Here is a 21937-nt window from a genome sequence, read left to right on the forward strand (position 1 = left end):
CCCTCCAAGGTCATTGACCTGGCCCCCGCCCTCAGTTTTAGACTTCGGCTCGCCCAAAGTCTGAAGTGACTTGAAAGCACACAACAACAACAACAATCCTACTTAACTTGACTATCTCATTGGCCAGAAGCAGGCACACACTTCCCATGGAAATCCTGATAGGTTTCTGTTGGTTAAAATTGTTTTTATTTTTAAATATTGTATTGTTCTTTCATTTACTAATATTGTGCTATGGTAATAATATATTGTGTATACATATAATATTGATAATAATATTATAATATACAGTAGAGTCTCACTTACCCAAGCTAAACAGGCCGGCAGAAGCTTGGATAAGCGAATATCTTGGATAATAAGGAGGGATTAAGGAAAAGCCTATTAAACATCAAATTAGGTGATGATTTTACAAATTAAGCACCAGAACATCATGTTATACAACAAATTTGACAGAAAAAGTAGTTCAATACAGAGTAATGCTATGTAGTAATTACTATATTTACGAATTTAGCACCAGAATATCATGATATATTGAAAACATTGACTACAAAAATGCGTTGGATAATCCAGAATGTTGGATAAGCGAGTGTTGGATAAGTGAGACTCTACTGTATTGTGCTATGGTAATAATATATTGTGTATACATATAATATTGATAATAATATTATAATATAATACAATACAATATTTATTTATTTATTACGGTATTTCTATCCTGCCCTTCTCACCCAATAGGAGACTCAGGGCGGCTAATAATAATATATTACTATAAATTATATATTATATATTACATGTAATATTACTAATAATATTATAGTATATTGGTATAGTACAATATAGTAATATATGATGCTGATATTGAGCTCTGCCAATAATATAATATATTGTATGTACATAAAACTTGTAACCTGCTCTGAGTCCCCTTCGGGGTGAGAAAGGGTGAGGTATAAATGTAGTAAATAAACAAATAAATAAATGTTGTTGGGTGTTTTTTGCACTACAAATAAGGCATGTGCAGTGTGCATAGGAATTTGTTCATTTTTTTTTTTCCCAAATGATAATTTGGCCCCTCAACATCTGAGAGACCATTAACCGGCCCTCCACTTAAAAAGTTTGAGGACCCCTCGTCTAGACCAAACAATGGCAAAATTCATCCGTCCAGGTGTTTTGGATTTCAACTCCCACAATTCCTAACACCCGCTGTAAGTCCAAAACACCTGGAGTGGCCAAGATTCGACCTATTGCTATAATCAGTTCCGTGGCTCACACCTGTCCAGTGGCAAAGATGGTTTTGGTCGCTAAATTCTGTCTAGACATGTAATAATGTTTTTACTGACTGTCATGTTTAAATGTATTGGTTTTTTTAATGTGGAAGTTTTATTGTAATGCGTATGTTATTGTCATTTTAAGGAGCCTCCAGTGGCACAGTGTGTTAAAGCACTGAGCTGCTGAACTTGCAGACCGAAAGGTCCCAGGTTCAAACCTGGGGAGCGGAGTGAGCTCCCGCTGTTAGCCCCAGCTCCTGCCAACCTAGCAGTTCGAAAACATGCCAATGTGAGTAGATCAATAGGTACTGCTCCGGCGGGAAGGTAACGGCGCTCCATGCAATCATGCCAGTGGCCACATAACCTTGGAGGTGTCTACGGACAACGCCGGCTCTTTGGCTTAGAAATGGAGATGAGCACCAACCCCCAGAGTGTGAGTAGATCAATAGGTACTGCTTCGTCAGGAAGGTAACGGCACTCCATGCAGTCATGCCCATGGCCACATGACCTTGGAGGTGTCTACGGACAACGCCGGCTCTTTGGCTTAGAAATGGAGATGAGCTCCAACCCCCAGAGTCAGACATGACTGGACTTAACGTCAAGGGAAACCTTTACCTTTATTTAATGTGGAAGTTTTATTTTAATGTGTATGTTATTGCTATTTTATACTTTTGATATTAATGAAGAAATTGTGGCATTGAATGTGTGACGTTTATATGTACGTTAACCACCCTGAGTCCCTCTGGGGAGAGAGGGCAGTCTAGAAATAAAGTTTTATTATTATTATTATTATTATTATTATTGACACAACGGCATAGTATGACACAGTGAACAAGATAGATATGCTGGATTTTGTGTCACAAAATCACCAATCGAACACTTCCCAAGCGTTTAGGACTGTGTGATGTATTTTCGGATGATGCATGCAGCTCCCATTATTATTATTATTATTATTATTATTATTATTATTATTATTATTATTATTATTATTATTATTATTATTATTATTATTATTATTATTACAGACCAGGGGTCCTCAAACTTTTTAAGTATAGGGCCGGTTCACAGTCCCTCAGACTGTTGGTGGGGTGGGGACTAGGATTGTTGTTGTTGTGTGCCATCCAGTTGTTTCAGACTTAGGTCAACCCTAAATCAAAAGTTTAGGACAGGGGCCAGGTCAATGACCTTAGAGAACTGCATCCAGTCCACTGGCCTTAGTTTGGGGACCCCTGGTCTAGACTCTAGCAGCTTTTATTGGTCCAGTGTTGTTGTTAGCTGTCTTGAGAAACAAAGTAAGCAAGCAAGTAAGTAAATAATACATAGGTAAAGGTAAAGGTTTCCCTTGACGTGAAGTCGAGTTGTGTCCAACTCTGGGGGTTGGTGCTCATCTCCATTTCTAATCCAAAGAGCCGGCGTTGTCTGTAGACACCTCGAAGGTCATGTTGCCACTGACATAACTGCATGGAGCACCGTTATCTTCCCGCTGGAGCGGTACCTATTGATCTACTCACATTTACATGTTTTCGAACTGATCGGTTGACAGAAGCTGGGGCTAACAGCGGGAGCTCACCCCGCTCCCTGGAATTGAAACCACCAACCTTTCAGTCAGCAAGCTCAGCGGTTTAATCTGATGCGCTATTGGGGGCTCAAATAAATACATAAATAAAGGCTTAAATTGGGCCAGCTGCTACAATTGATCTGCTAGTTAAAATCGGTTTAGTAGCTAAAATTGGCCCCTTATCTAGAATTTGTTCAGCAGCTAATATCCATCTAGTTTTAACCAGTGGACTTATCTTAGCCACTGAAAGGACTCTTGGTCCAGTTGCTAAAATTGGTTCAATGGTTAGAATTGGTTCTCTCAGTAGCAAAGGTGAATCCTGATGCTCGCTGATGTATTTTATGAATGTTATTTTATTGTTATTGTTTTAATCATATATGCTGTTGTCGTATTGTTTTCTCTGTTGATCGGGCTTGGTCCCCATGTGAAGCACTCCGAGTCTCCTCGGGGAGATGGAAGCAGGTTATAAATAAAGTATTATTATCATCATCATCATCATCATCATCATCATCATCATCATCATCATCCAGTGGTCAAGATTGGTTCAGTGGTATATGATTGGTTTAATGGTTATGATTGTTCCAGTAGCTAAAATAACTTCAGTGGCTAAGATCTGCCCATTGCTTTAAATACCAAGTAACAGAATTTGAAAGATTTTCTGTTCCTGGCTTGAAAGTCTTATTCTTATTCAATTGTGTGGTAGTTTCTTTGAAGGGAGCTGTTAGTCTTTGTGGCTGCCACAAACTAGGTTGAATTGGTTGAGACTTGTTGACATGTTCATTAAAAAACTAGAGCAAAATGCACTGCAGGGTGTACATTTTGCAAAAACAAAGTTTATGCAATTGAATAAACCTTTTCCATGTTTATTATATAACCAATTAGGAAATGACATTTATAACCCAGGAACAACAATCGTGTTACGTAGTGAAGTGTCTGTTTGAGGCAAGTGTGAATGTTCCAATTTGCCACCTTGACTATCATTGCAGTTTCAAGGCCTATATGGTTGCTGCCTGGGGGAATCCTTTGTTGGGAGGTGTTAGCTGGCCCGTGTTACGTAGTGAAGTGTCTCTTTGAGGCAAGTGTGAATTTTTCCAATTTGCCACCTTGATCAGCATTGAATAACCTTGCAGTTTCAAGGCCTAGCTGGTTGTTGCCTGGGGGAGTCCTGTGTTGGGAGGTGTTAGCTGGCCCTGATCGATTCTTGTCTGGAATTCCCCTGCTTTTTGAGTGTTGCTCTTTATGTACTTTCCTGATTATAGAGGTTTTTTTAAATACAGATAGCCAGAAGGCTGTTAGGAATTGTGGGAATTGAAGTCCAAAACACTTGCAGAGGAAAAGTTTGCCTATGCCTAGTCTAGTGTATAAAATCAATCCAGTGGCTAAGGGTGCATCTCCACTGTACAATTAACACCGTTTTACCCCACTTTAAGTGCCCTGTCTCAAGGCTTGTTGTATCCCAGCTGCCAGGTGAGCCTGAGGTTGGTCCTGTTCAGCCTGTAATTGTATCTGCACCTGACCTGTCTGCTGAACCTGGGTTAGGGCTGTGGCGCAGGCTGGTAAGCAGTCAGCTGCAGCCAGCTGCAACAAATCACTCTGACCAAGAGGTCATTAGTTCGAGGCCAGCTCGGAACTGTGTTTGTCTCTGTGTTCTATGTTAAAGGGCATTGAATGTTTGCCTTATATGTGTAATGTGATCCGCCCTGAGTTCCCTTCGGGGTGAGAAAGAAGGGCGGAATATAAATACTGTAAATAAATAAAATAAATAGGGCCTAGGACTCCCATGCAGCCAGAGTTGGATGAGGCTGCTGTTCTTGTCAAAGACAGAACGCCACAAGATAAAAGATAACAAAGTTTATTGGAGTTACAGAACCAAAAATGCCCGTAAAAGACAAGGGCTAGGCAAACACTGGCCTTAAAAGTAAAAAGAGACAAGAAAAACGTTCAAAAGATAAACCAGATTAAACCGGAGTTTAATCCGGGTTAAATCAAAACAGCTTGCTTCAGCCTGGGAATAAACAAACAGAAGCTGGTGAACAAAAAGTTCAAAGGAATGCAACTAATTGGCAGCAGATGCTTCTCTGCTGCCAATTACTATGTTTGAGTAACTTAGAGGTTACTCCTCCACACAGCAGGCAATTTCCCAATACAAACACAGCAGACGAGGGCAGAAGCAGTCAGCGAAGTCCCAATCCGTTCCGAAGGTCGTAAGGCAGATGCAGACGTTTGTAGTTCACCAGTTCCAACGATAGACACAGGTAGGAGAATCCGAGGCCGTAGTCAGTCAGTCCGTAAGTCCAGATGGCGTCCGTCAAGAAGACGACGGAAGGTCAAAGCTATTAAGATTAAGCAGAGGTTGCACAACAAAACCCCACACAATTCCTCCCGCCGTCTGAGCCCAATGTCCAGGATAACTTACGTAGTCAGCAAATGAAACACACCCGTCTTCAGGAAAACTTCCCACACAGATCCCAAGCGTTCGTCCAGATTACCTTGCCCAACGCAATTTGCTATTGCTCCCAAACCCCATTTTATGCCAGTTACAAGTCCTCATCGCTATCAGCTGTTCTCCTTAGCCCGGGCGTTTCCTCATCACTTTCCTCATCAGAACTGGAACACCTCTGACTACGCCCCACAGCATCCCCAGCTGTGGATCCCGTCCCATCCCTCCAGCTTGTCCACGGGTCTAATCCTGAAGGTCCCCAATCGCCTTCCATACTATCATTGCCAGTGGCACCCAAATCCTCCCTTACACGAGTCCATTCCATGTCATCCTCTTCCGAGCTAACCACCTCTTCCTCCATTCTCTCAGTAAACCCCTCAAAAGAATCCTCGTCAGATGGTTCTGCAAAGATATCTCGCAGTCGCTTCCTTTCTCGCTCCTCGAGAGTATCTGACTCTCGAGGAGTCTTACGCCCACGTCTCCCAGTAGTAGAGCCATGAGGCTCAACCATAACAGTTCTGGTCAGCCAGAGTTTGTTCCCGGGGATTCTGGGAGCAGACATACCATGGTTTCAAGCAGGCAGCTTGAACCACATTCCTTGGGAGAGTCAAGGTCGAACTATCCTTGGCAGATGGGCATTCCAGTTGTGATAAGAGTAATTACGTTGATCGAAAGAAAGCAAGATGTCAACAGAGACAAGAAAGGGAGGTTTTGAGAAGGAGCAGACGGCTGCTAATGAGAAAGGTTTTTGATCAAACCTCCCACGGAAAGAGACCTTGATTCCAGCTTTAAGAGGAACCGGTTCAGAGGTGGTAACTTTGCTCACTGAGAGTGTTGTTTCTGTTTCATGGACTCTTGTTTCATGTCTCATGGAATCTTTCATGTTTCTGTCATGCCAAGTTCCTGTAGCGTTGTATCTTGGGTTTTGTTCCAGTTCTTGTCCTTGCTCTTGGGAAATTTTGGATTATCCAGCCATTGTTCCTGAAAGTTTTGCAGTTTGGATCCCTTGTTCCAGCTTTGGTCCTGTTCCTTGGACTAATTTTGATACCTTGTTGAAGTTTATTCTTGTGCTTGATTTTCATGGACCCTTACTTCAAGATTCTCAAGTATCTTGTGCCTGGAGGACTAAAATCTTGTTTCATTAACTTTGAGATTTGATTTGCTATTGCTTACATATATTCTTCAATAAACAACGTGTATTGCTTATAGTCTGGGTCTCCAGCATGGTTTTGAGGTGCATCTGCGGTTTAGGGGTGCAACAAGGCTGTGGAATCATAAAAGTTATAGTTTGGTAAAGCACCCACCGTCTTGGGCTGAGAAGGCTACCGACCTTGCAAAACTGCAACTCCCAGAATTCCTTTGCCCTGAGCCAGGGCAGTTAAAGTCCTGTCAAACTGCATTGTTTGCACAGTGTAGATGTGTCCTAAATTCAGCTCAGTGGCTCAAATGAGGAGTGGCAAATCAAATAAGACTCTCCTGGTCCAGATAATAGCATGTGACAGCCCTTGTTAACAAATGTCATCAAGACACAACGAGGGAGGCTTGAGCCCAGCTTTTCTTGATGACAGGTCAGTCTGCAAAGCTAGGGCTGCATCTACACTGTAGAACGGATGCATCTTGCAATTTTATGGTGAAGCAACAACACTCTTTGGAAGATAAAATGTATGTGGGTTTAATGAAAAGTAATGCCTCCACCTTCGTTACTCCTCAACCGATGGCAGTCCTAGTCTGCGGCAGGTCCTGGCTTGTTCAGGAGACTCTCCTCTACAGTTACTTCCATTTGGCGGGAAGCCTTAGCATTGAACGGTTGTGTTGTTAAAGTGCGAAGTATGGAACCCTGTGCAGACGGGGAAGCCTTTGCATTGGACGGTTGTGTTGTTAAAGTGCAAAGTATGGAACCCTGTGCTGACGGGGAAGCCTTTGCATTGGACGGTTGTGTTGTTAAAGTGCGAAGTATGGAACCCTGTGCAGACGGGGAAGCCTTAACATTGAACGGTTGTGTTGTTAAAGTGCGAAGTATGGAACCCTGTGCAGACGGGGAAGCCTTAGCATTGGACGGTTGTGTTGTGAAAGTGCGAAGTATGGAACCCTACGCAGACGGGGAAGCCTTAGCATTGAACGGTTGTGTTGTGAAAGTGCGAAGTATGGAACCCTATGCAGACGGGGAAGCCTTAGCATTGAACGGTTGTGTTGTTAAAGTGCGAAGTATGGAACCCTGTGCAGACGGGGAAGCTTTAGCATTGAACGGTTGTGTTGTGAAAGTGCGAAGTATGGAACCCTATGCAGACGGGGAAGCCTTAGCATTGAACGGTTGTGTTGTGAAAGTGCGAAGTATGGAACCCTATGCAGACGGGGAAGCCTTAGCATTGAACGGTTGTGTTGTGAAAGTGTGAAGTATGGAACCCTATGCAGACGGGGAAGCCTTAGCATTGAACGGTTGTGTTGTTAAAGTGCAAAGTATGGAACCCTATGCAGACGGGGAAGCCTTAGCATTGAACGGTTGTGTTGTGAAAGTGCGAAGTATGGAACCCTATGCAGACGGGGAAGCCTTAGCATTGAACGGTTGTGTTGTGAAAGTGTGAAGTATGGAACCCTGTGCAGACGGGGAAGCCTTAGCATTGAACGGTTGTGTTGTGAAAGTGTGAAGTATGGAACCCTATGCAGACGGGGAAGCCTTAGCATTGAACGGTTGTGTTGTTAAAGTGCGAAGTATGGAACCCTGTGCAGACGGGGAAGCCTTAGCATTGAACGGTTGTGTTGTTAAAGTGCAAAGTATGGAACCCTGCGCAGACGGGGAAGCCTTAGCATTGAACGGTTGTGTTGTTAAAGTGCAAAGTATGGAACCCTGCGCAGACGGGGAAGCCTTAGCATTGAACGGTTGTGTTGTTAAAGTGCAAAGTATGGAACCCTGCGCAGACGGGGAAGCCTTAGCATTGAACGGTTGTGTTGTTAATGTGCAAAGTATGGAACCCTGCGCAGACGGGGAAGCCTTAGCATTGAACGGTTGTGTTGTTAAAGTGCGAAGTATGGAACCCTGTGCAGACGGGGAAGCCTTAGCATTGAACGGTTGTGTTGTGAAAGTGCGAAGTATGGAACCCTATGCAGACGGGGAAGCCTTAGCATTGAACGGTTGTGTTGTTAAAGTGCGAAGTATGGAACCCTGCGCAGACGGGGAAGCCTTAGCATTGAACGGTTGTGTTGTTAAAGTGCGAAGTATGGAACCCTGCGCAGATGGTTGGTCAATGCAACTTAAGCAACGTGCAGTCACTGAATTCTTGACAGCAAAATGGGTCACTCAAAATGCAGTTGTCTATAATCTACAGTGAAACATAAAAAGGAAAGTATGATATATAATGTGTGAGTACTACGTTGGTAATGTAATATTATCTTCTATATAAACACCTTTTAGTGGCACTTGTTATACAAGCTGCAAAAGAAGGGGATTATGGTGCCGTATTAACATCAATCTAAACTGGATTTGACTAGAAACAGTGGTGGATCATAGCCCCATCCCTATGGAATCTCTTATGTTTACTCGTAGTATATATTGCAATGAATACTTTACTTAAGGTATCCACTACTTGTATTCTCATTCACTACATTGTTCTTAACATAAAGGAATACACTTGGCAACACTTACAAAGGTATTATGGAAAAACTATTCCTATTCATAGTTTAAATGTCAGATATGTCAAATAGAAATCAAAACCAGATAAAGTCTTATTGTTGACTTAATAACAATCACAATTATACTAATGTAGTGAATGAGAATACAAGTAGTGGATACCTTAAGTAGAAGATAATATTACATTACCAACGTAGTACTAGTAGAATTGGTCACCCCAAAGGAGATTCATCAGAGAATGCAAGCTGTTTATGGGGATTGTGTTGATGTGAGTTCTGTGCATCGTTGGGCAAGTAAGTTTGAAGATGTTGAGGTGGGAACATCGGACTTGCGTGGCAAACAAAGAGTTGGACATCCTGTGACAGCAACCACTGAGTTTCATGAGCAAAAGGTGGACAGATTGATTCAGGACGATCGTAGTATCACTCAGAAAGAAATTTCAAGCATCATCGGCATTTCCCAAGAACGTGTGAGTCACATTATGGCTTTGCTTGGCTATCGGAAGATCTGCGCACGATGGGCCCTGTGAGATGCCGGTTGCGGAAACCGAGTGTTGACTTCTTCCGCGAAGGCTTCATCATTGGCAGAAATGTATCCAATTGTCTGGTGATGATGTGGAAGAGTGAATAGTGGTCGTTAAAGAGCACATTCTCAGGCTTATTTCTGCGTTTGATTTATTAAAATATTTTCATCCAAACCCTAGTAACGAAGGTGGAGGAATTACTTTTCATTCAACCCTCGTAAGTCTTTGCAAAGCTACAACTCCCATTTCCATAACATTGGTACATGGCAATTAAAGTGGTGCCAAACTGCATTCCTTTTACAGTGCAGATGCGGCCGCAATAAACCCAAACCACATCTCTTGGAGAATTTACTAGAGTGAGTCAAGGGTCCAAGTTTGTTTGCTTCTTTGCTGTTCCCTGGAGTCCAGCAAAACCTCTGGACTCTCTCCTGCGAAGCTTAATGGAGAGAACAACCTTTTCGCCTGACAGATTTCAAGAGTGTCGTATTTTCCATTTCAAAAACATTGAGTGGAAAGAGGTTTCCATCCCTGGAATGAAATCCAGACAAGTGAGAAAGCCTGTTCGCCTGGGCGAAGTCTCATTCCTTTTCATTTTAATGCAATACTATAGCATCCCAGGAGTTGCAGTTTTACAAGGTTGTGAACCTTCTCTGCTGTGGTCTCACCAAACTACAAATCCCAGCATCCCATAGCATTGAAGCATGGCAGTTAACGTGGTAATCATCCAACTGCTTTAATTCCAAAAGCAGGGTTCCTCCAGGTGAGAAGGTCTGATCAAAGCAGAATTGGGTTGGTATTATTACTTCCCTTGGTCCAGATACTAGACTCCTATGGATGCAGTCTAGAATTGCATTGTCCTTTTTGGCTGCTGCATTACAGTTTTTGCTCATGTTCAGCTTAGGATCTACTCCTTACTTAGGTGATCCCTCGTCGTTTGAGTATAATGGCCTTTCAAATGTAGTGATGGTGGATAGATACGTAGGTGACTGCGGAGCCCTATTCTTGACCCGCATGTTCTTCCACAGTGAGGACATTGATTTCCAGATGGAAGGCAGTCCTGATCAGGGTTGGATTGACATGCCTTCCTCTTGGCACGTTTCTCCCTTTTGCCCTCCATTCATGCCTCCTTCAAAGCTTAATGGAATTCCACATCACTGCTGGTCACAGCTGACCTCCAATTAGAGCGCTCAAGGGCCAGGGCTTCCCAGTTCTTAGTGTCTATGCCACAGTTTTTAAGGTTGGCTTTGAGCCCATCTTTCAATCTCTTTTCCTGCCCACCAACATTACGTTTCCCGTTCTTGAGTTCAGAGTAGAACAACTGCTTTGGGAGACGGTGATCTTTGGGCATTCGGACAACGTGGCCTTTAGTCCAGCGGAGTTGATGGCGTAGGAGCATGGCTTCAATGCTGGTGGTCTTTGCTTCTTCCAGCATGCTGACATTTGTCCGCCTGTCTTCCCAAGAGATTGGCAGGATTTTCCTGAGGCAACGCTGATGGAAATGCTCCAGGAGTTTGGTGTGATGTCTGTACACAGTCCACGTTTCGCAGGCGTAGAGCAGGGTTGGGAGGGGAATGGCTTTGTAAACCAGCACCTTGGTCTCTCCACGGATGTCCCGGTCGTCAAACACTCTCTGCTTCATTCGGAAAAATGCTGCACTCGCAGAGCTCAGGCGGTGTTGTATTTTAGTGTCGTCTGTAGACTGTCCACGTTTTGCAGGCGTAGAGCAGGGTTGGGAGGGGAATGGCTTTGTAAACAAGCACCTTGGTCTCTCTACGGATGTCCCGGTCATCAAACACTCTCTGCTTCATTCTGAAAAATGCTGCACTCGCAGAGCTCAGGCGGTGTTGTATTTCAGTATCGATGTTGACTTTTGTGGAGAGGTGGCTACCAAGGGGGCGGAAATGGTCAACGTTTTCTAATGTGACACCGTTAAGCTGTATTCCTGGCTTTGCAGAGGGATTGGCTGGTGCCTGTTGGAAGAGCACTTTGGTTTTCTCAATGTTCAATGAGAGGCCGAGCTTCTCGTCTGCTTCTGCGAAGGTGTTGAGAGTGGCTTGTAGGTCTTCTTCTGAATGCGCACAGACTATGTTATCATCGGCATATTGGAGTTCTATAACAGATGCTGTGGTGACCTTGGTTTTGGCTCTCAGTCTGCTGAGGTTCAATAGCTTGTCATCTATCCGATAGATGATTTCCACTCCGATGGGAAGCTTCCCATCAACAAGGTGAAGTATCATAGCGATGAAGATGGAAATTTTTTTGGAGCAGGATGGTTCAGAGGGCATTGCAATTCACTGTGTCGAATCTTTGGAAAGTCAATGAATGCATTGATCCTAAATGCCTTCCAGATGGAAGGGATCTGTCATTCTATATTTCTGCATTTTGTTTTTATTGCCAAAGTGTAGTATCCTATATTTCTCCCTGTTGAACATAATTTCATGAGTCTTTTTTATTTCTTATCCTTGCCATTTTGGTGTTATCTGCAGATCTGATCCATCCTTCCTCTATTCCATCATCCAAGTCATGGATAAAGGTGTTTGAATAGCCCTAGAAAGGATCGTCCTTCACCTGGGTCTTCTGTGTCTGGGAGGCTCAGAGTCATGGCTGATGATGAGTCATGCGAGAGATCCCCACTTGTCATTTGGAGGCAGGAATAATGAGGCTTCGTTGAAGTGCCACCAACGTTTTCCTCTTGTCGCTTCACGCGTCTCCCGGAGAGGCACGGAAATGAAAGTGGCTGCTTGAAATTCTCATGCCGACTCTGACGCAGGAACATGACGGCCTGTTGCCTCAGATCTGCAGAACCACGTTGCTCACCCAGAATCCTCCCTTTTTTGAGGATTTGATGCAAAGAATTTATTTATTTATTTACAGTATTTATATCCCGCCCTTTTTTCTCACCCCGAAGGGGACTCAGGGCGGATTACAATGAACACATATATGGCAAACATTCAATGCCAACAGACAAACAACATACAGTAGAGACAGACACAGAGGCATTTAACATTTTTTCCAGCTTCACGATTCCGGCCACAGGGGGAGCTGTTGCTTCACCGTCCACTAGTGGCTGTACTTCCTCATTCCTTTCCTTGTGTTTTGCTGGCAGTTTTATGTTGTTGTAAATTAGTTAAATTAGCCTCCCCGCATAAAGCATACCTAAATTTCCCTACTTGACAGATACAACTGTCTTTCGGGGCTGCATAGGTAAACAGCAAGCCGGGCTATTTAATGGTCGGGGGCTTAACCCGACCCGGGCTTTGAACTCATGACCTCTCGGTCAGTAGTGATTTATTGCAGCTGGTTACTAGCCAGCTGCGCCACAGCCCGGCCCAAGAATCATCAAATCTTAGAGTTAGGAGAGACCACATGGGACATGTAGTCCAACCCTTTTCTGCCATGCAGGGAAAGCACCATCTTGAACAAAACCCTCTCCTTTTGTATAAAGTAAATAAGACGGGGTTGCTGTGAGTTTTCCGGGCTGTCTGGTCATGTTCCAGAAGCATTCTCTCCTGACGTTTCGCCCACATCCTCAGAGGTTGGCGAAACCTATTACAGTAGAGTCTCGCTTATCCAACGTTCTGGATTAGCCAACGCATTTTTGTAGTCAATGTTTTCAATATACAGTAGAGTCTCACTTATCCAACATAAGCAGAACGTTGGATAAGCAAATATGTTGGATAATAAGGTGGGATTAAGGAGAAGCCTATTAAACATCAAATTAGGTTATGATTTTACAAATTAAGCACCAAAACATCATGTTATACAACAAATTTGACAGAAAAAGTAGTTCAATACGCAGTAATGCTATGTAGTAATTATGTATTTACGAATTTAGCACCAAAATATCACAATGTATTGAAAATATTGACTACAAAAATGCATTGGATAAACCAGAACGTTGGATAAGCGATTGTTGGATAAGTGAGACTCTACTGTATCATGATATTTTGGTGCTAAATTCGTAAATACAGTAATTACTACATAGCATTACTATGTATTGAACTACCTTTTCTGTCAAATTTGTTGTATAACATGATGTTTTGGTGCTTAATTTATAAAATCATAACCTAATTTAATGTTTAATTGGCTTTTCCTTAATCTCTCCTTATTATCCAACATATTCGCTTATCCAACTTTCTGCCAGCCCGTTTACATTGGATAAGTGAGACTCTACTGTATATCTTTTAGGTTTTCTCGGAAATCCATTGCAAAGCAACACACTGCATTGGGAAGGGCCAGCTATGTGTTTGTGTCTTTGGGTTGTTGTGAGTCTTCTGGGCTGTATGACCATGTTCCAGAAGCATTCTCTCCTGACGTTTCGCCCACATCTATGGCAAGCATCCTCAGTGGTTGTGAAGTGTATTGGAAACGAGGCAAGTGGGGTTTATATATCTGTGGACTATCCAGGGTGGGAGAAAGAACTCTTGTCTGTTTGAGGCAAGTGTGAATGTTGTAATTAATTGCCTTGATTAGCATTAATGGCCTTGCCAGCTTCATGGCCTGGCTTCTTCCTGTCTGGGGGAATCCTTTGTTCGGAGATGTTAGCCAGCCCTGATTGATTCATGTCTGGAATTGTTTTCTAAGTGTTGTTCTTTATTTATTGTTCAGATTTTAGAGTTTTTTAAATACTGGTAGCCAGATTTTGTTCATTTTCATGGCTTCCATTTTCATGTGTCAGTTCAACGTGCAAATCAAAGTGCATCATAAAAAGGTTTGGGAAGAAAACAAGGTCCCTTATAGAAAATCAAAGCAAAATCAAGGTTTACTTTTGGAATTTTTAATATTTCCAAGCTTTCAACGGTGGAATCTGTATCTGCAGAATCTATGGATGTGGGAAGGCTCACTGTAAACATACCGTATATACTTGAGTATAAGCCGACCCGAATATAAGCCGAGGCATCTAATGTTACCACAAACAACTGGGAAAACATTGACTCGAGTATAAGCCGAGAGTGGCAAATTTCAGAAATAAAAATCAATACCAATAAAATTAAATTAATCAGTAGATTAAATGTTTTTGAATATTTACATAACACTGTAATTTAAGATAAGACTGTCCAACTCTGATTAAATCATTATTCTCATCTTCTTCAATGTAAATGTGCTTGTATGTAGCCTTTTAATAATAGAGTAAAATAATAAATGTAATAATAATAATAATAATATCAGAGTGAAATAATAAATGCATCAATGATAAAAAATAGAGTAAAATAAATGTAAAAGTAGCATAATAAAATAAAATAGTAAAATAATAAATGTAATGATAATAATAAATACAGTAAAATAATAAATGTAATAACAATAATAATATCAAAGTGAAATAATAAATGTATTGGTAATAAAAATAGAGTAAAATAAAGGTAATAGTAACAACAATAATAGAGTAAAATAATAAATGTAATGATAATAATAAATACAGTGAAATAATAAATGTAATAATAACAATAATAATAGAGTTAAATAATAGAGTAGAATAATAAATGCAATAATATCAATAATAATAGGGAAAAATAATAAATGTACCATATATATACTCGAGTATAATCCAACCCGAATATAAGCCAATCAGGACCCTCGCACGAGTATAAGTCCTAAAAAAGGGCTGAAAAACTTGGCTTATACTTGCGTATATATGGTATGTTGTCGTTGCTTTTACCAGCCTTTTCATTTGTTTGCATTTATCTGGGCAGGAGATAATAATAATAATAATAATAATAATAATAATAATAATAATAATAATAATAATAATCCAGCATATCTATCTTGTTTGCTGTGTCATAATAATAATAATAATAAGAAGAAGAAGAAGTCCTAGACACTTGGGAAGTGTTTGACTTGTGATTTTGTTTATCTGGGCAGGAGATAATAATAATAATAATAATAATAATAATAATAATAATAATAATAATAATAATACTAATAATAATCCAGCATATCTATCTTGTTTGCTGTGTCATACTTTAATAATAATAATAATAATAATAATAATAATAATAATAATAATAATAAAGTCCTAGACACTTGGGAAGTGTTTGACTTGTGATTTTGTGATATGAAATCCAGCATGTCTATCTTGTTTGCTGTGTCATAATATAATAATAATAATAATAATAATAATAATAATAATAATAATAATAATAATCCTTGCAGCCCAGGAGCAAGCCATCAGAACAAATGCAATTAAGGCCAAGATTGAAAAATCAGCTGATGACCCAAAATGCAGACTGTGCAAGGAAACCGACGAAACCATGGATCATATCCTCAGCTGCTGTAAGAAAATCGCACAGACAGACTACAAACAGAGGCACAACTATGTGGCCCAAATGATTCATTGGGACTTATGCCTCAAGTACCACCTGCCAGCAGAAAAGAACTGGTGGGATCACAAACCTGCAAAAGTATTGGAAAATGAGCACACAAAGATACTGCGGGACTTCCGAATCCAGACTGACAAAGTTCTGGAACACAACACACCAGACATCACAGTTGTGGAAAAGAACAAGGTTTGGATCATTGATGTCGCCATCCCAGGTGACAGTCGCATTGATGAAAAACAACAGGAAAAACTCAGCCACTCTCAGGACCTCAAGATTGAACTTCAAAGACTCTGGCAGAAACCAGTGCGGGTGGTCCCGGTGGTGATGGGCACATTGGGTGCCGTGCCAAAAGATCTCAGCTGGCATTTGGAAACAATAGGCATTGACAAAATCACGATCTGCCAACTGCAAAAGGCCACCCGACTGGGATCTGCACGCATCATCCGAAAATACATCACACAGTCCTAGACACTTGGGAAGTGTTCGACTTGGGATTTTGTGAAACGAAACCCAGCATATCTATCTTGTTTGCTGTGTCATACAACGTCGTTGTGTCAATAATAATAATAATAAGTCCTAGACACTTGGGAAGTGTTCGACTTGTGATTTTGTGATACGAAATCCAGCATGTCTATCTTGTTTGCTATGCCATAATAAAATAATAATAATAATAATAATAATAATAATAATAATAATAATAATAATAGGTTTATTTGTATGGCTTGGAGGCTGCATTATAGCCTATTATACCCTCCAATTGAGAAGTTTAGGAGATGATTTTCCATCCGATTGTGTCAGCTGTTACTCCATATGGTGCTCGTGCCAGGAGGTTATTCTGGGTCAAATCTGCTCCTTTCAAAAGATGCTGGCTGTACTTTGTTTACATAAACAGTCTTCTCCTTTCAGCAATAGCAATAGCAATAGGAACACATCAGAGAAGGTTTTATTTATTTATCGTGTCGGAAGCAAATTGAGAATACGGTTATAATGTATAAAAAACCACAAAGTTAAAAACTTGGCATTATATTAGATTTCCTTTGACCAGGAGCTGGGCATGTTCAGTGCCTCTGTTGTGCATGTGGCAGGGTTCAGGCTGCATTGTAGTCGTGGTCTGTGGTTTTCTCTTCTCCACATTCATGTGTCGTGGACTCCACTTGTGGCTCAATTTCCTAAGGTTGGCTGTGCATCTCGTGGTGCCTGAGCACAGTCTATTCAGTGCCTTCCAAATTGCCCAGTCTTCGGTGTGCCAAGCAGGAGGTTTCCAAGCCAGTATCGGTCACTGATTGAGGTTCCGGGTTTTAGCCTGCCACTTTTGGACTCTTGCTTGCTGAGGTGTTCCTGCGAGTATCTCTGTAGATCTTAGGAAGCTATTTTTTGATGATGATGATGATGATGATGATGATGATGATGGGCCGGGCTGTGGCGCAGCTGACTAGTAACCAGCTGCAATAAATCACTACTGACCGAGAGGTCATGAGTTCGAAGCCCGGGTCGGGTTAAGCCCCCGACCATTAAATAGCCCGGCTTGCTGTTGACCAATGCAGCCCCGAAAGACAGTTGCATCTGTCAAGTAGGGAAATTTAGGTTAGCTTTATGCGGGAGGCTAATTTAACTAATTTACAACATCATAAAAACTGCCAGCAAAACCCGAGGAAAGGAATGAGGAAGTACAGCCACTAGTGGACAGTGAAGCAACAGCTCCCCCTGTGGCCGGAATCGTGAAGCTGGAAAAAAAATGTTAAAAATGCCTCTGTGTCTGTCTCTACTGTATGTTGTTTGTCTGTTGGCATTGAATGTTTGCCATATATGTGTTCATTGTAATCCTAAAGTAAAGTATTCATTGTAATATATACTATCAGTAAATGTAAGAGATTCTAGAGGGCTATGATCTACCACTGTTTCTAATCAAATCCAATTTTGATTGATGTTAATAAGATACCATAATCCCCTTCTTTGGCAGCTTGCATAAACAAGTGCCACTAAAAGTTGTTTATATAGAAGATAATATTACATTACTAACATAGTACTCACACATTACATACCATACTTTCCTTTTTACGTTTCATTGTAATCCGCCCTGAGTCCCCTTCGGGGTGAGAAGGGCGGAATATAAATACTGTAAATAAATCAATAAACGATGATAAGAGATATGTTTGCACTTTGTGCTCTTTTCCCGAAGCACTTTATAACCATACTAGCTATGCCCGGCCACGCGTTGCTATGGCGTTGTCTGGTGGTGTTGGTGAGAAATTGTTGAGGTAGTGATGGTTTTGAATGTCTGTTGTATGGTTGTCTTTATGTTTAGCATGCATTTGGTTGTTTGTGTATTGTGAAAGTGGTGAGGGTAGAGGAGGTCTATGTCCCTGTGTAGTATTGTATAGTATTTATATGTTGTGTGGAAGGGCCTTGAGTCTACACTGCCATATAATCCAGTTAAAATCTGATAATCTGTATCTTATAGGCAGTGTGGAAGAGGCCTGAGGCCTAACTGTGCCTGTCCCCTGGGCTGAGTAGGTTGCTAGGAGACCAAGTGGGCAGAGCTTTGCCTTCTAACTGGCAGCAATTGGATAAAAACAATTATTCCTCTCCCTCTAATTAGGACTTTATTTTTCTTTGCTTTTTGTTGTATGAACGTAGAGGCATGGATGAGGGGTTGTGCTGCCAAGTTTAGTGTTTCTGGGATGTGTAATTTTGTTGTTTTGTCCTAGGCCGAAATTTCATTACCCTTTTATATATATAGATTTATATTATACTATCTGCTTAGAACTGGATTATATGAGGCCCGTTCTTCATAGCTGTATAAGATGCACACTGAAGTGGATTATATGGCAGTGTGGAGTCAAGATAATCCAGTGCAAAGCAGATAATATAAGATTATAAATGGGTTGTATAGCTGTGTGGAAGGGCCTTGAGTCTGCACTGCCATATAATCCAGTGCAAATTAGATAATCTGTGGAAGAGATCTTATAGGCAGTGTGGAAGAGGCCTGAGGCCTAACTGTGCCTGTCCCCTGGGCTGAGTTGGTTGCTAGGAGACCAAGTGGGCAGAGATTAGCCCTCTAACTGGCAGCAATTGGATAAAAATAATTATTCCTTTCCCTCTAATTATGACTTTATTTTTCTTTGCTTTTTGTTGTATCAACCCAGAGGCGTGGATGATGGGTTGTGTTGTCAAATTTCGAGGTTGGGGGCCCTGTAGTTTTGTTGTTTTGTTGGTCGCCGTGATACCATCACTCATTTATATATATATTCTATTGCACTTTAGTCTAAATGGCTCCTCCATGCTATCCGGTAGGCTGTTAGGAATGGTGGGAGTTGAAGCCCAAAACACCTGGAGGGCCCAAGTTTGCCCATGCCTGGTTCAGGCTCACTTTTGGAATTGGTAGAGCTGCTTACAATACCTGTTGCTCAGTTTCTCACCTGTCTCCCTCTCTTCTTGTTTTGGCAGAGTCTTCAAGAAGGCCAGTCCCAACGGGAAGGTAAGCCCGGCTTCTCTTTCTTATCATTCTTCGATGGGAGGAAAGATCAACCGAGATGGGAAATGGGACTGTCTTGTGTTGCAACTTCCATAATTCTGGGCATTGTGGTCTCTCTCTTCCCTTATTTATAATTATTTATTACAGTATTTGTATTCCGCTCTCTTCTCACCCCGAAGGGTACTCAGGGCAGATCACAGAACATACATATGCGGCAAACCTTTAATGCTGTTTATACATTGGCAAGACAGACAACTGTACATAGACTGAGATATATATAGGCTTTTCCCATGTTTGGCATCTTGGAGGCGTTGCTGTGGCGAAGTCTGGTGGTATGGGAAATAAATTATTGAGGAACTGGTGGTAGTTAAGGTAAAGGGTCAAGGTTTTCCCCTGATGTTAAGTCCAATCGTGTCTGACTCTGGGGGTTGGTGCTCATCTTGAGTCTACACTGCCATATAATCCAGTTGAAATCAGATAATCTTATTTTATAGGCAGTGTGGAAGAGGCCTGATTGAAGTGGCCCTAGGCTGAGTGAGTTGCTAGGAGACCAAGTGGGTGGAGCTTAGCCTTCTAACTGACAGCAGACCAAGTGGGTGGAACGTAGCCTTCTAACTGGCATCAACTGGATAAAAACAATTATTCCTCTCCCTCTAATTAGGACTTTATTTTTCTTTTCTTTTTGTTGTATGAACGTAGAGGCATGGATGAGGGATTGCGCTGCCAAGTTTAGTGTTTCTGGGGTGTGTAGTTTTGTTGTTTTGTCCTAGGCCGAAATTTCATTACTCTTTTATATATATAGACTAGCTGTGCCCGGCCACGCATTGCTGTGGTGTATGGGAATCCTTTGTTTGCCAGATGGAATAGAAGTGAATAGCCTTGCAGCCTCAAAGCCTGGCCGTTTTCTGGAGTAGCTGGAGTAGCACCCTCAATCAAAGAGCTGCTGTGAAGCCTGGCTGCTTCCTTAGTAGGAGTTAAAATCAAATAATCTGTATTTTATAGGCAGTGTGGAAGAGGCCTAAGTGAGGCCTAACTCTGTCTGTCCCCTGGGCTGAGTGGGTTGCTAGGAGACCAAGTGGGCGGAGCTTAGCCATCTAACTGACAGCAGACCAAGTGGGTGGAACGTAGCCTTCTAACTGGCATCAACTGGATAAAAACAATTATTCCTCTCCCTCTAATTAGGATTTTATTTTTATTTTATTTTTGTTGTATGAACGTAGAGGCATGGATGAGGGGTTGTGCTGCCAAGTTTAGTGTTTCTGGGATGTGTAGTTTTGTTGTTTTGTCCTAGGCCGAAATTTCATTACTCTTTTATATATATAGACTAGCTGTGCCCGGCCACGCATTGCTGTGGAGAAGTCTGGTGGTATGGGAAATAAAGTATTGAGGAATTGGTGGTAGTTAAGGTAAAGGGTAAAGGTTTTCTCCTGACATTAAGTCCAGTTGTGTCCGACTGCACACTGAAGTGGATTATATGGCAGTGTGGAGTCAAGATAATCCAGTTCAAAGCAGATAATATAAGATTATAAATGGGTTATATAGCTGTGTGGAAGGGCCTTGAGTCTACACTGCCATATAATCCAGTGCAAATTAGATAATCTGTGGAAGAAGCCTAAGTGAGGCCTAAGTCTGCCTGTCCCCTAACTGAACCCTGGCTGTCCCTTGGCTGAGTTGGTTGCTAGGAGCCCTCTAAACTGGCAGCAATTGGATAAAAACAATTATTGCTCTCCCTCTAATTAGGACTTTATTTTTCTTTTTTGCTTTTTTTGCTGTATCAACCTAGAGGCGTGGATGATGGGTTGTGTTGTCAAATTTCAAGGTTGGGGGGCCTGTAGTTTTGTTGTTTTGTGGGTTGCCGTGATGCCATCACTCATTTATATATATAGATAGATAGATAGATAGATAGATAGATAGATAGATAGATAATGTGATATAGCACATTACCTAGTGCTGTCGGAGGGCTCACATTTTGTAAGTTAGCCATAAGTCAAAGGCAACTCAAAGGCCACAAAGTGTTTATCAATAGCAAAAAGGGGGGAAACGGCACTGCAAGGGGATTGATTCAAGCCAAGGAGCCCTGGCTTTGCAAGACTTGAGCCAGAAGCGTTGGTAACCAAGGACATTCATTGCAAGCCTCTCGTTTTGTGGATACAATGGCAACCGCAGCATGCTTTTTTGCAAAGTCTTTCTCCTCCTCCTCCTCCTCCTCCGTCCTTCACCCTGCCAGCTGGATAAGTGCCTTTTGTCGGAGCGAAAGCGGCAGAGCTTTTGTGGGCAATGCAAAGAAGCCGAGCCGTTGCTAAGTGAAGATGCTTTCGTGCCCGATCCCAGGAGAAGAGCAGTGAGCGAGTGGGGCCCAAGGCCTTGCAAACATCTGCATTAGCCAATGCCTCTCAGCCGGCCCACGAGAGGTTGCTCTTAATGGGTCTGAATTATTCAGGCCTTGCAAATGGGAACACAAAGAGGCTTGGCTCCTTGGGCAGCTCTGCCTTGGCACCGGGAACCCTGGGGTCCAAAATGGGGAAAAAGGGTTTTAAGAAAATTGGGCTTCAGTGTAAAACACCATCTTGGTGTTGTCGGAGTCTTCCATGGCTGGGATCACAGGGTTGTTGTATGTTTTCCAAGCTTGTCTGGCCATGTTCCGGAAGCATTCTCTCCTGACGTTTCACCCACATCTACGGCAGGCATCCTCAGAGGTTGTGGGATATATGGAGTAACTAAGCAAGGGAGTTGTCGA

At 41.9% G+C, this 21937-nt stretch overlaps 1 protein-coding gene across 4 annotated transcripts in view; it reads left to right on the top strand.

The window, feature by feature from the left end:
- arrb1 (arrestin beta 1) overlaps positions 1–21937 on the top strand; it is a 182961-nt gene that overhangs the window by 87174 nt on the left and 73850 nt on the right. For all 4 annotated transcript variants that reach the window (XM_062974415.1, XM_062974416.1, XM_062974414.1 and 1 more), the window contains exon 2: positions 19173–19203. In XM_062974415.1, the coding sequence (XP_062830485.1) occupies positions 19173–19203 (31 nt within the window). The remainder of the gene's footprint in view (positions 1–19172; positions 19204–21937) is intronic.

Source organism: Anolis carolinensis, chromosome 3 (assembly GCF_035594765.1).
Source record: "Anolis carolinensis isolate JA03-04 chromosome 3, rAnoCar3.1.pri, whole genome shotgun sequence".
NCBI lineage: Eukaryota > Metazoa > Chordata > Lepidosauria > Squamata > Dactyloidae > Anolis > Anolis carolinensis.